The following is a 13,687-nucleotide window of genomic DNA, read 5'->3' on the forward strand; positions in this document are numbered from 1 at the left end:
TGATAAGTAGCACATAGAAAAGTTCTACTTCATCTAATCTATTGAACATATGCTAGGTGTCTCGTTTCACCACTACAGCAAATTTGTGAAGTATGTGAAGTATGGGAATCCCATTTTATCGATAAAGAAAGGGGAGGCTCAGAAAGGCTGGATGATTCAGACAGTGTCAACTAGCTGAGTCTAATCTTAGACTCAAGACTGTTGATTCCTGTGATCAGTGATCTTTTCATCATGCCATAGCTAAATATGTGACTGATGAGTCACATGAACTCATAAATAGGATATACACATGTATACACATGTGCATTCAAATATTTTTAAGTGCTTTAATCATCTAAGGGTAGAAACCTGCGAGCAGTGCAGTTTTTTAAAAAATATACTCTAACAAACTAAGCACTTAGAAAACTGGGCCTCACTCCAAGATCTCCCCTAGTTAACAGTTACCTTTGGCCCTGCCCCTCTTGTCAGCATTTGTTATTGAATCTCTCTGCCAATTGATTCAATGTGACTGTACAATATAAATATGATGCAAATCAATCTGCAAACAGAAGTTGCAGATCTTGCAAAAGATGCAGGATTTCATGAAGCTGATGCAAGTAATATTAGAAAGTGCTTGACTCTTCTTCAAAACCATTAGTAAGTCACCATCTTGTGGAATCAGATCATTTGATGAAAGGAGAAAATTGACAAGAATAGTGGTATGGTATTGCAAAATTGAACGATGTGACTAATAATAGTAGTTCACACTTAAATATTGTATGTGGGGTTACATGGGGAAAGTGGGATCCATGCTGATGTGTGATCACAGTGTCGATGATGCTCATAGTACCTCTGGATTGATATAAACACCAGGTTAGAGACTGCTTAGCTAAACCCAGAGTGGGTAGAGCAGGAAGTCAGCACAGCCAGAATACCTCAGATGAAAGATCAGCAGTAGTAACTTTGCATGCTTTAACTTATTTAATCCTCACGACAGCACGTACAGAGAGAACAGGTGATTTGTCCGAGATTGCATAAATGGCCGGGATTTGAACCCAGATAGTCTGGCCCAGATTTTTGTGCTTTTAATCAACATGATAGTCAAGGATTAAGAGAAGCCTTTGGGAAATTTGATGAAGCTCTGTAAGATTTCTGCAAAAATGACCTCTTTCTGGACATGCTACAGAAGTCTAATGTGATGTGAAGGAATATGGTATTGCACTCTCAAGATATTTGGATAAATTATACCAAAGAAAATAATCCCAACATTTGATTTACTCTGTTCATTGTCAGAATTAGAACAGTGCCAGTCGATAGAACTTCTGCAAATTTCTGATCCACATGTTCTACACCTGCATTGTCCTATACATGTGTCTTGAGCTCTGGAAATGTGGCTAGTGTGACTAAAGAACTGACTTTTTAATTTTATTTAATGTTAATTAATTTAAATTTAAGTAGCCACATGCAGCTTAATAGCTACCAAATATGCCACTATAGAATAAGTGTGTAGTTGTATTCACGACCTAAGAGTGGTCAAGTACAAAAAGAGACCTGTTTTATATTTTTAATCTTATTTTTTTTAAGAGAAAGTCTCCATCAGATCTTTTTATTACTATTAACTGATGTGTTGGTTCCCATTTTAAGTAGCTTGCTTTATGTAACCTTTTATCCAGGTCACAATTATAGTTGAATAAATTGGCTATTTTTGTTTTTCCTTTTATTGTTTATTTCTACCTATTTCCAGAATGGGTTAGCAACAGTTTATTGTAAAAGGAACAAGAGTCAGCAGATTCTCAACCAGATTGTCCCATTAGGTTAATGCAGTGTGGAAGCCCTGCCCCAAACCATGAAAACGGGTAAAAAGTCACAAAACAAGGGTGAATGAGCAATTACACCAGAAAGTCTAGGTGAAAAGAAGTTGCTACAATGGGGTACTCACAACTGTTTTGAGCTTTCTGATAGACAAGGGCAAGGAAGAAACAAGTATGAGCTCCTTTAAAATAGAAGAATTTAAAATAAACAAGTATTTACATATTTTTATATTCTTTTCTCTATCATTACAGATAATGCTGAGAGCCATCCCTTCTTTCTTGAACTCTTTTAATAGACTGGTGTTTTCAGTTATGCATGAAGGGCGACAGAAAGACAAAGGTAATTCAGAGTAACAGTATCAGATACAGTGTTTCAAATGTATCTGTCATGGGATGTCTCTGGCCATATATGTGGCTGAAAATAAAACTATCCACTTGAGTCTAAATAAGGAAAATGCTCAGCTCATAAAATGAATACTCAAAATAAATTTTTTTTTTTAATTTCAAACTGTCATTTTTCATTATATCCAAAAACAGTGATTGCATCTGGCATCTCCTAATTGAATTAGTTCTTTTTCGGCGTTGGGGAGTTGGGAGATGTAGATTCAGGATTTAATATTGAGCACTTCCTCTCTTGGGGGGGGATGTAAAAATGACTACAAACTCAGGTTTCTAAGGAGATTTAAAAAAAGGAAGAGGCAGTTATAGAGCTTATTAGTTATTTTATAAAAATTTTATCAAAGGGATGGGTTCCTGAAGCTCACAATTAAAAATTAATCTTGGCAAGGTCACTTTTGTTAACCAGCAAAATAAAAACTGCCATATGGCAATAGCATAAATTACATTTACAAAATTCATTCTTCAGCTTTGAGGTGTTTTGATTCTTGCTGAATTTTAAAATTTTGAGAGATTCTTGTTTATCAAAAAAATTTATGCATAAAGTAAGACTTTATATTTTTGTATTGCTCTATTTTGAATTTGCCTAGTATGTGACAGTCCCATGTAATGTGCTAAGCTCGAGAATAGACTATCCAATGGGATGTCTGGAACCACAAAGGAGGGGTTTGCAGTTCAATTTTGAGGGAGTCATGGAAAACTTTGTGGCAGTACTTTCTGATTGACTACAAGCATATTAGTAGGACTCAACTTCTCCCCATCCAACCTGAGCTTAATAGGTTCAGACTTGTAGCATTAAGTGATAGCTACTTAACTGAGAAAAGAGGAAAGGCATCACTAATACTGGAGTCTGATTCAATTCAGATGACTTCTGTTTGTTTTGGGGACCAGTCAGTCACACACTTAGGTAAGTCACTTTCTTCCATGCCTGGTCCAGAGAATGCATCAACTTAATATTGTGAATATATTTGACAAATAAGTTTCATTTCACACATCAACCTCAGTCAGGTGGTAGTCGCTGCCTGCAGGACTGTGTCACAGCCTCTAAGATCACATCTGAGCTTAGCATGAAGGAATTGTCATTCTGAATGTGCTGTTTGCCTGGACAGGAGATGGGGAGATGGCAGTGTGAGGACAGCCCCCATTCCAAGCTATGCTTAGCTGGGTCTTCAAAAAGGCATTGTCTATTTTTAAAATCAATCAACTTTGTTGAGGTATGATTTATGTATAATAAACTGCATCCAGTTAAAATAAATAGCTGGATGAGTTGTTTGTTTGTTTGTTTGTTTTTTTATTAAATTCAGTTTTATTGAGATACATTCACACACCATACAATCATCCATGGTATACAATCAGCTGTCCACAGTATGATAACATAGTTATGCATTCATCACCACAGTCTATCTCTGAACATTTTCCGTATATCAGAAAGAACCAGAACAAGAATAAAAATAAAAGTGAAAAAAGAACGCCCAAATCATCCCCCCATCCCACCCCATTTGTCCTTTAGTTTTTATCCCCATTTTTCTACTCATCCATACACTAGATAAAGGGGGTGTGATCCACAAGGTCTTCACAATCACACTGTCACCCCTTGTAATCTACATTATTATATAATTGTCTTCAGGAGTCCAGACTGCTGGGTTGGAGTTTGGTAGTTTCAGGTATTTACTTCTAGCTATTCCAATACATTAAAACCTAAGAGGTGTTATCTATATAGTGCATAAGAATGTCCACCAGAGTGACCTCTCGACTCCATTTGGAATCTCTCAGCCACTGAAACTATTTCGTCTCATTTTGCAAGCTGGATGAGTTTTGACAGTTAAATATATGCATGCAATGACCACCACCATCATCCCCAAAAGAATCCTCATGCTTCCTTGCAATCTATTCTCCCCTTCTGGCCCCAGTTTCTGGCAACCACTGATCTGCTTTGTGTCACTACAGATTAGTTTGCATTAAGAATTTTATAAAAATGGATATATTGTATTGAGTGAAAGCCAGGAAGGTGCTCTGAAATTTACTCGGTTCCCCACTCACGTTCAGATCCTCACAGGTTCTGCTCTGAAGGGCTGGGGATGTGGGGTAGAACCTTAGGCTGTTAGAATTCTTGGGAAGTTTTCCAGAAAGGGTCCAGATCGTCCTGGTACTGTAAGGTGGGAAGAACTGGGAGTCAGAAATAAAGCTGGGAAGACAGGAGGCTGTCTAGTAATGAAAGTTAAGTCTTACATCCCTCTGCCCAATAAAGGAAAACCCTATATAAACAATTTCTGATCCTGAAGGAGGCAAAGACATAATTAGGGCATCTTATTTTCTTTTTTTCATCGCATGATGTCAGTAAGTCATTTTTTCGTCTTAAGCCGTCCTTGTAGAGCGCATCCCCTTTTTAAAACGCAATAGCAATTCTGAATTTCATTCTAAAAAATCTTTATTCTAGTTAGAACCTTAAAATAAAACATGGATTCTTGAGTACTTTGTGTTCTTCCCTTAGTTATACAGATAAATATTTGGACATACCATTTCTCCCTTATTCTGTCTGCAAAATAGGCCATTAAAAGAGTTTGGAAATACATGGAAGACTTGAGATAATCTACATTAATAGGATAAAGTTCGAAGAGTTAAACTGCACTGTGTTTGAACTAATCAGTTTGCATCTATTTTGGTTTTTGTAGGAAGTACGGATGATCTGACAGTGGTCCTAGAATGTGCCCGCCTGGTTGAAAGGATGTACAGCCACATCGCAACAAAAGCTGAAGAGTTTACTGTGTTTTCCCCTTTTATGGTGGCTCAGTATGTGACGGAGGCGCAGAAGGTAAACTCTGGGTTAAATGTCTCCTCCTAAATATTTCCACGTATAGTCCTTTGTAGCAGGGCTGCTCAACCTCGGCGCAGTGGCACTGTCGACATTTGGAGCTGGATAATTCTTTGTTGCTGCGGACGCTTGCTTCTTATTTAGTAGCGTCCCAGAAGGGTTACCGTAAGGACTGAGTGAGACGACATGCAAAGGACTCAGCAGCACCTGGGACATAGAAGGTGCTCCGTAGTTATTCTTTCTTTCTTGCTCCCAGCGCAAATCTTGGGGCTTATTTTAGTTTCTCTCTTGAGTGATAAAGCAGCTTGGATCTGTTTACTAGATCTGTTTACCAGACTTCATGGAGACTAGAAAGAGAGGTTCTAGATCTCAGGGTTCTGGGGTTCCTTTCAGCAGCAGGAGTTCATGGATCTCTACTCTCGGGATCTGCCATTCATGTGATTTAATTGTCTCTCCTCCTTCAGCAAATATGTATTGAGCATCTTTTTGGTGGCAGGCACTGTTCTGTATGCTAAAGTTACAGTGGTGAATAAAATGTAGGCAGAATGCTTGTCTTTATAGAGCTTTCCTTTTAGTAGGGGACACAGACATTAAGCAAATGTATAACATAATATCAGTATTAAGTGTGAGGAAAGAGAATGGTGGGAGTGGCGGTTTGGGTAGTGTTTAGGGAAGCCTCTGAAGAGATGACATTTGAGCAGAACCAGATTCTGTCTGGGGAAGAGCTTTCCAGACTGAGGGCACAGCAAGTGCAAAAGCTGAGAGAGGAGCATGCTTGTGATATTGGAGGAATAGCCAGGAGGTCTGTACGGCTGGTGTCTTAGCAAGGGATCCCCTGGGAGGAAACAGGACAGGGAGGTAGCCAGGGCCCAGATCCCAGACAGCCTCATAGGATTTAATTCTGAGTGTCAGAGTTTTGAGCAGGTGAGCAATGAGGTCTGATTTGTGTCTTTCTGTCTCACTCCAGCTGGCTGTCTTCCCTTCAACTCTCTTGTATTTCCCTCTCCCTCTGTATCATTATTTGCTGGTTCCTGCTGTCTGCTAGCTCATAACCTCACCCTGCACACCGACCATCTTGACTTCATAGTTTCTGCTCTGCCACATCATTTCTATTCCTAAGAGAATCTGCTCTTCCCAGCTCATCTTTCTGTGCCCATCAGTTATTGAATATTCACTTAAGGCCTTAGCGCTTGACACTGTTTTAAGCCCTCAGGATCATAAGAGAGACTACGATTACGTTTTGGTGGGGTGAGAGAGACCATGGTTTGGTGGCCCTTTTGCTGGACACCTGTTACTAGTCCTGTCAGCTGTGGCCAGGGGTGGGAGGGTCATGGGCATGGAGCCTGGCTACCTGAGGGTCCATGGGCCTGGCAAACTGTGTGCTGCTCTCAGGCACTCAAAATAGATGATGAGGTGGGGATACCGGTAGATTGATTCAACTAGATTAAGCAAAAATACCTTTGTCCAAATTAATCTGTCTTTTGGACTCAGTATCTAGATAATTAATTCATTGTTTAGCATCTCACTTTGGAACGTCAGGGTGCAATTTTCAAAATGACGCAAGACTGTGAGGAACCCATAGTGAGTTCACAACAAGGCTTCATCAACTTGGAGCTGTATAAATCTTACTTTGTTTAAATTGAATGGCGTAGGCTTAAACAGAGTCCAGTATGTTCATGTGTATATATGTATATGTAACTACTTGTGCATGTATAGATATATATTTATATCTGTTTTACATCACTGTAGGTAAAATATTCCCGCTCACTACGTCTTCCAAGAATAACAGTAGAATCACTGTAAACTCATTACGTTAGAAATGTCAGCACTTCTCAAGGGAGGTTGGGCAGAATGTGCTTCCTCAGAAAACAGCTGTTGTTGAATCACCTTTCATCCCTGTCCCTGTCTCAGGATAAATCTGTAACTACCACTGACGGTGCTCCCCTTGCTGGGTGGAGTTGCCCATGCCTGGGTGGGGGCAGGAGGAGAATGGCTGCCGCGTACAGCCAGGCCACTTCCGGGTGTGGCTGTGTCTTCACTCAGACCGGTGGTGTATAAAAGCTGCAGCAAGCTCATGGAAAGACCCCTTTAATTTATTCTTTGAGATTTGGGCTTGTAGTTTGGCTTACTATGAATTATTTATCATTTTATAGAACCTTGATTATTTTCCTTGGTCTCCAGAAAACTATGTAAGTTTTCACAGAAGGGAAAACTGGTGTTATTTTCTGTTTTACTGAAAATATAATGAGACATAGTAATATCATTTAACTAAAGGCCAAGGAGGGAAGCAATAATTTAAGCCCTTGAGTTTTACTAATTATTATCCTGAGATTTACTTTACAAAAAGTCTGGTCTCCTGGCCTCATGATTTATGTCTGACTTATGCTTATCAGTTATTATTATTAGTTTTTTAATCTTGAAAGCCAAAGGCATTGGGAATGAGCTCAGGCTGTAGCATCACAGCATGCCTTGGCAGCACTGTCCATGTTTTATCTTTCATTTGTTTTTAAATTCAGTAATGAAGAAAATATTCCATATGCATTAGAGGTATCTACGGAGAGCCATAAATCTTTCTAGACCGGCCCGGCTATGGATGTAAGCTGGGAGACATTCATACATTTAATTAAATGCTAGATAGCAAATACAGCTAGATAAATCTCCTGTGCATTCCCTCATAGTTTTGTGTAGTTGGGTGTCAGTGGTAGGTAAATTGCCTATAGGTATGGCAAATAACATTGTACAACAGTATGAGTCAGGGGAGGTAGCAAGTTTGTGTTGTTCCTTCCGCACAATAATTTGTCAGCAGTGGAAGCATATCAGTAAAATTATTGTTACTTTGATCTTTTTTACCCCTAGATCAAATTTACAATTGTCCCTGTCTATTGATAGCTTAGAGTAAATAACTTGTCCTGCTCATCTTAACTAAAGTCTTTTTAAGCTACTTGGAGATGTTTTCATTCATTGGCCAATGATCTAAGTTGTTGTAGAAAATGACATTTTTCTAGTTTTATAAATAAGTTATCCAAAACACAAACATGTGAAGTGGTTGCATGGTCTTGTGTTACTGGTCTTCCTTATTACCATCTAGGGCTCTGTGCTACAGGCTGCTTGACTGTTTTTGCTGATGAGATACCATGGAAAGTAATTGTTAAGAACGTGAGATCTGGACTCAAACCACCCCAGTTCAGACCTCAATTCTACCACTTACTAGCTGACTTTGGGGAAGTTAATTATCCTTATTTATTTATTTTTGCCTTTGGAAGTAGAATTATTTGTTCAGTAAGTGATTATTTATTTTTTTAAAATTCATTTTATTGAGATATACTCACATACCATGCAGTCATACAAAACAAAGTGTACATTCGATTGTTCACAGTACCATTACATAGTTGTGCATTCATCACCAAAATCAATCCCTGACACCTTCATTACCACACACACAAAAATAACAAGAATAATAATTAAAGTGAAAATGAGCCATTAAAGTAAAAAAGAACACTGGGTGCCTTTGTTTGTTTGTTTGTTTCCTTCCCTCATTTTTCTACTCATCCATCCATAAACTAGACAAAGGGGAGTGTAGTCCATAGGCTTTCCCAATCCCATTGTCACCCCTCATAAGCTACATTTTTACACAATCGTCTTCAAGATTCATGGGTTCTGGGTTGCAGTTTGATAGTTTTTGGTATTTACTGCTAGCTAGTCCAATTCACTAGAACCTAAAAAGGGTTGTCTATATTGTGCGTAAGAGTGCCCACCAGAGTGACCTCTCGGCTCCTTTTGGAATCTCTCTGCCACTGTAGCTTAATTTCATTTCCTTTCAGTAAGTGATTATTAAATGAATGAATGGGCAGTCAACTTACAAAGTCCTCACTCACCTAGTAAGTTTAAGAACTTCTTCTGTTTTTCGTTTGTCATTTTTTCTTTCCCTCCCCATTACCATACTATGAAATCATAGACGAGTCATTCAGCCTTTGATAAAATTTAAGATGATCACCTGTCAAAAAATTTTTGAACTATCACTTGAAAAGGACCATAACTTTGCAGTATAGCATCATCTTAGTGACAGAAACAAATTACCTCTTTAGGAATGTATTTACCAATTTTTGCCTTCATTAATCAAACCTCTTCTAGTTTATAAAATAAATCCTCATTAGAAGTTAGGTCTTTGCAGAGAGGCATTAACTCTTTCAGGTCATTAGAATCAGCCAAATTCCAGGCCTGTCGTCTGGTACCTCATCACTACTTTTTGGTTTCAGCTACTGGAGTATCAGGACTTTTGGTTCAGCTCAGCATCAGCTAATACCTGAATAGATGTGGTAAATGTGAGTAGAGCATGCTCTTGGCCTTTTTGGCAAGGGATTCACCTGAATCTCTGATCCGAAAGTTTGGGTGCAATATCAGATAGAGCCAGGTTGGAGCTGGACTGCCTACTCCTCCTGATTTGCCCCCAATTTTAGTTAACCTGAAATTGCAGGGAAGAAATACATCCTTAGGCATGGAGACCAAACAGAATTCTGGGGCAGTTAGGAATTTGGGGTCCATTGTGTTGCTGTTGACAGATATAAAAAACATACCTAAGAAATGATATTTTGTTAATCACTTCTAAAGTTGGGTCATAGGATGTGCTCTAATTACTTTTATAGGCCTACTGGTGATCTGTTTTGAGAGCTTTCAAGCCTGCCTGCCTGCCTTGTTCTGGGGTGAGGTGGGGCTGCCAATCACTTAGTAAATGCTGTTGCTGTTGTCCCAAAGTTAATAAAGCTTTCAGGATATGGAAGAATGTTGACACAATCTGTAGGTATTAACTATTTTTAAATTTAAAATTCCAGGTTTTTAATGCCATGTAGATATCATCTACCAAAGAGCAAAGCTTCCCCTGCAATTTTCTGAGATTTTATTCCAGGGTTTTGATGGCTTGAGTTAGCTTGTATTTCCCCAAAATATAAAGGTTTTAAATAGGAATATTTGATTGTTTAAGTTATGTGCAAAATTATATCTTAAAAGTGAAATGTCTATCTTTTCTCAACTGAGGTCGAAGTTAAAATTACTCATCAGTTCTTCTGAGGAATTATTGGTGGCAGGTATTGCTTGATCTCTTTCCCTGATTTGTTCTTATGAAGGTATGCTTTTCTTTAGGTAACCTTGTATCCAGCTGTGAAAGAACTTCTGCAGGAGGGTATTTACCTAATACTAGACCTCTGCATTGAACGAGACATCCATTTCTTGAGGGTCTCATTGCAGCCAGGAGTGAGAGACATCTTTAAGGAGCTGTACAATGATTACGTGAAGTATCACAAAGCAAAACATGAAGGAGAGAAGAGATACACTGTCTAGTGCTGCATTACAGAGGTGCTCTGGAAAAAAGACTTTGGCCTGGTTGTCTTGTGTATATTCTGCATCTGAAAGAGAGAAGCAAAGATTTCAGATGTTACAATTTGCAATGCTGAAATAAATGGAAAATCCTTGGGTTTTTCCCAAGGATTTTTTTTTTTTTTGTATTTTTAGTATTTTTATTGTATTTGCAGTGATGTTTCTCTCACTAGGTGTTTTTTAATATATCTTTTTATACAGTGTTACATTAGAATCCTGAAAACAGACCCTAGGTTAAGATTAATTCAATGAAAAAAACTGCTGTATCCATTTCTGACCATTCCAAATATAGTTCTTGTCTTGGTTTAGTGGTTTGGGTCCCTTGTGCTTGCTAGGAACTACATAAAACTTGTTCTTTTACTTCATGTACATGGGTGTATAATTAAGTCCTATTTAAATCTCTTTGCTTTTTAAATTCTCTAAGTAACACGGGAACATGGAAGGTGTTCTTGAAATGCCACTTTCTTGGCCTTCCTTCTGAGTTTACCTTTTGATATAGCTGGGAAAAATTAGAGCTTCATAACCTCTCATCAGCTAAGGTGCCTGGCCTGGGCTGGGACAGTGCGCACCTGTCATGCAGGTGAGATATCCTAGTGATGGTACTTGAGTCTGTGTCTCCTCCATGCTCTTTCTGCTTAGCTCTGAGAGGTTCTTTTTGAAATTTTTTCTTATTCAGTCTAAGAAGTAATTTTTTTTTAAACATTTTAAATGTTTAATTATTAAAAATTTCAAACTTTCAGATTAGTAGGGTATAGTATTATGAACATACATATACCCAGCACCCATATTTAACATTAACAATTGGTTTCCTCTCTTTCTTTTTGGCTAAAGTATCCTAAAATTCAGGCAGCATGGTATTCCATCCTTGAACACTTCATTATACGTATCTTTAAAAAATAAACTCTATAAAAATTTCATTCACTAAGTTTATTTTTCAGAAACTTAAATCCACCAGAATATTCCTATGCCACACAACTTCTAAAATACAGAGGCAATAGCCTCTTTTAAGAGCGTCAACCAGAGGCAGCCCCCTTCCCCATAATGTTGACACTCCTTTTTAATATGAACAAGTTAGAGTGGTCATTGCTTGGACACTCCTGAAGATCAAGAAAATGATTAAATGAGAGGAAGGGGTAGCAACAGACAAGATAGGATTTAGCAAAGGATATTGAATCTTTATATAAATATACCTAATAAGTTATATTTTGTTAATCATTTCTAAAGTTGGGTCATAGGATGTGCTCTACTTACTTATATAGGCCTATTGGTGATCTGTTTTGAGAGCTTTCAAGCCTGCCTGTTTGCCTTGTTCTGGGGTAAGATGGGGCTCACCCCATCTAATATATGTATTAGATGCCATGATGGTTAGGTTCATGTGTCATCTTGACCAGGTAATGGTGTCCAGGTGTGTGGTCAAGCAAGCACTGGCCTAACCATTACTGCAATGACATTTGTGGCTATTTAATAAACCAGAAGGCTGGTTTCTTAAATCATCAGTCAGTTGACTGCACCTGTGACTGATTACATCAATGAAGGGCACATCTGCCGCAATGACAATTCAATCAGTTGGATTTAATCCAATCAGTCGAAGACTTTTTAAGGGAGAAAGAGAGAGGACCTTCACTTCTTCTTCAGCTAGCCAGTGAAGCGTCTCCTGAGGAGGTCATCAGACACCTTCATCAGAGTTGCCAGTTCGCTCACTGCCTGCCCTACAGAATTTGGACTCATGCATCCCCACAGTTGCATGAGACACTTTTATAAAATCTTATATTTACAGATATCTTGTGTTGGTTCTGTTTCCCTAGAGAACCCTAACTAATACAGATGCTAGGGTATTAGAATAGCTAGAAGGAAATAACTTAAATGTTGTAACAAAAATAAAATAAAATAAAATTTTATATATATATATATATAAAAGAAATAGGATCTTAACTGCCTTTTCTTATTACCTAAGCAATATATTTTCATTGTAGTAACCTCAGAAAATAAAAGTAAAAGAGAAAACATTTTAAAAGCTCACTCAGTCTCAACTGCCCTGACAAACCCTGTAATCACAATTGGAGTAGCTTATTTTAGTTTTGTTTTGTTTTTTACTCTGCAGATAGATAGATAGATAGATAGATATTTTAGTTTTGTTTTGTTTTTTACTCTGCAGATAGATAGATAGATAGATAGATAGATAGATAGATAGATAGACAGACAGATAGATATACATATAAAGTTGCCCAATTGGATCATAGATACATTTTGGTTTTTTGTTACTTAACTTTTTTCCTATGTAATATTTTAATAACAAATTTGGGTCAATAAAGGCATTCAACATTATTTTTAATGGCTACATAGTAGCCCATTGAATAGACAGAGTTTTTTTTTTTTTAAGAAGTTTCCTATGGTTAAGAAATTCCCTATGATCTTTCCAAATTACCTTTTAAAAATGGTGCTCATAACTGAATATATTTTTAATTATTTCCATAAGATGAATTCTCATAAGTTGAATTGCTGTGTCAAAAAAACAAAACATTTTAAGGATTTGCATAGATACTATCAAATTGTGCCCCCAGAAAGAGTATTAATTTATTTTCCCCACTAGTGAGTCAACTATATAATACTGATTTTTTTGTTTGTTTGTTTTATGCTTCCTTGATAGGAGAGAAATGTTACTTTATTTTGATTTTTTTAATTACTAAGAGGTTAAACTTCTTTCATATTTACCATTTTCATTTCTTGTGTAATTACATTTATGTAACTGCTTTTCACTGGGGTAGTTTTTTCTTACTCATTTTTATTTGTGGAATTCATGTTAGAATTCTCATGCTCCTTTTCTTGTCAGTCTGTAGACTTAAACATTTGAAGGATTATCCTTAAGCAAAGAGTTTTTTATACTACTTTTTCCAGCACATGATTGGAGCAGACAATATAAAATGGATTTTTTGGATACCTAAGAAAAACAGTCCACTTTTAATGCTCCAAATTTGATTTTAGTTCTTGCATTGCCTGACCGAGCTTGGGAGATGTTTGTGCTTTGTGTGCTGCATTATTTTATCCTATCTCTTCCTTCTGTCTAGACAGTATGTATGTAGAACTTTCTAAGCACTGTAACCAAAAATGGATTCAGGTAGTCTGTCATCCTTTTGCTTAATGCTCTGTCTTGACAGAATTTTGTTTCTGTGCCCAATTCCCTGCAGAATCCCTCCAAGAGGCTGGCAACATTATTTCTCTTTCACACCTGGAGATAGTGTGTTGGCGAGAGCAGGTGACCTTTCAAGGACACAGGCAGTAAACAAAGCTGCAGTTAAAACAGAGTTCTTGGGTTTGCCAT

At 37.6% G+C, this 13,687-nt stretch overlaps 1 protein-coding gene across 1 annotated transcript in view; it reads left to right on the top strand.

Moving 5' to 3' along the window:
• Positions 1–11,812, top strand: part of URB2 (URB2 ribosome biogenesis homolog) — a 34,729-nt gene extending 22,917 nt beyond the window's left edge. Inside the window, exons 8-10 of the mRNA XM_037820804.1 lie at positions 2,043–2,130; positions 4,859–4,998; positions 10,135–11,812. Coding sequence (XP_037676732.1) covers positions 2,043–2,130; positions 4,859–4,998; positions 10,135–10,332 — 426 coding nt within the window. The 3' untranslated portion in view covers positions 10,333–11,812. The remainder of the gene's footprint in view (positions 1–2,042; positions 2,131–4,858; positions 4,999–10,134) is intronic.
• The last annotated feature ends 1,875 nt before the right edge of the window (positions 11,813–13,687 follow it).

The sequence above is a fragment of the Choloepus didactylus genome, chromosome 2, assembly GCF_015220235.1.
Source record: "Choloepus didactylus isolate mChoDid1 chromosome 2, mChoDid1.pri, whole genome shotgun sequence".
Taxonomy (NCBI): Eukaryota; Metazoa; Chordata; class Mammalia; order Pilosa; family Megalonychidae; genus Choloepus; species Choloepus didactylus.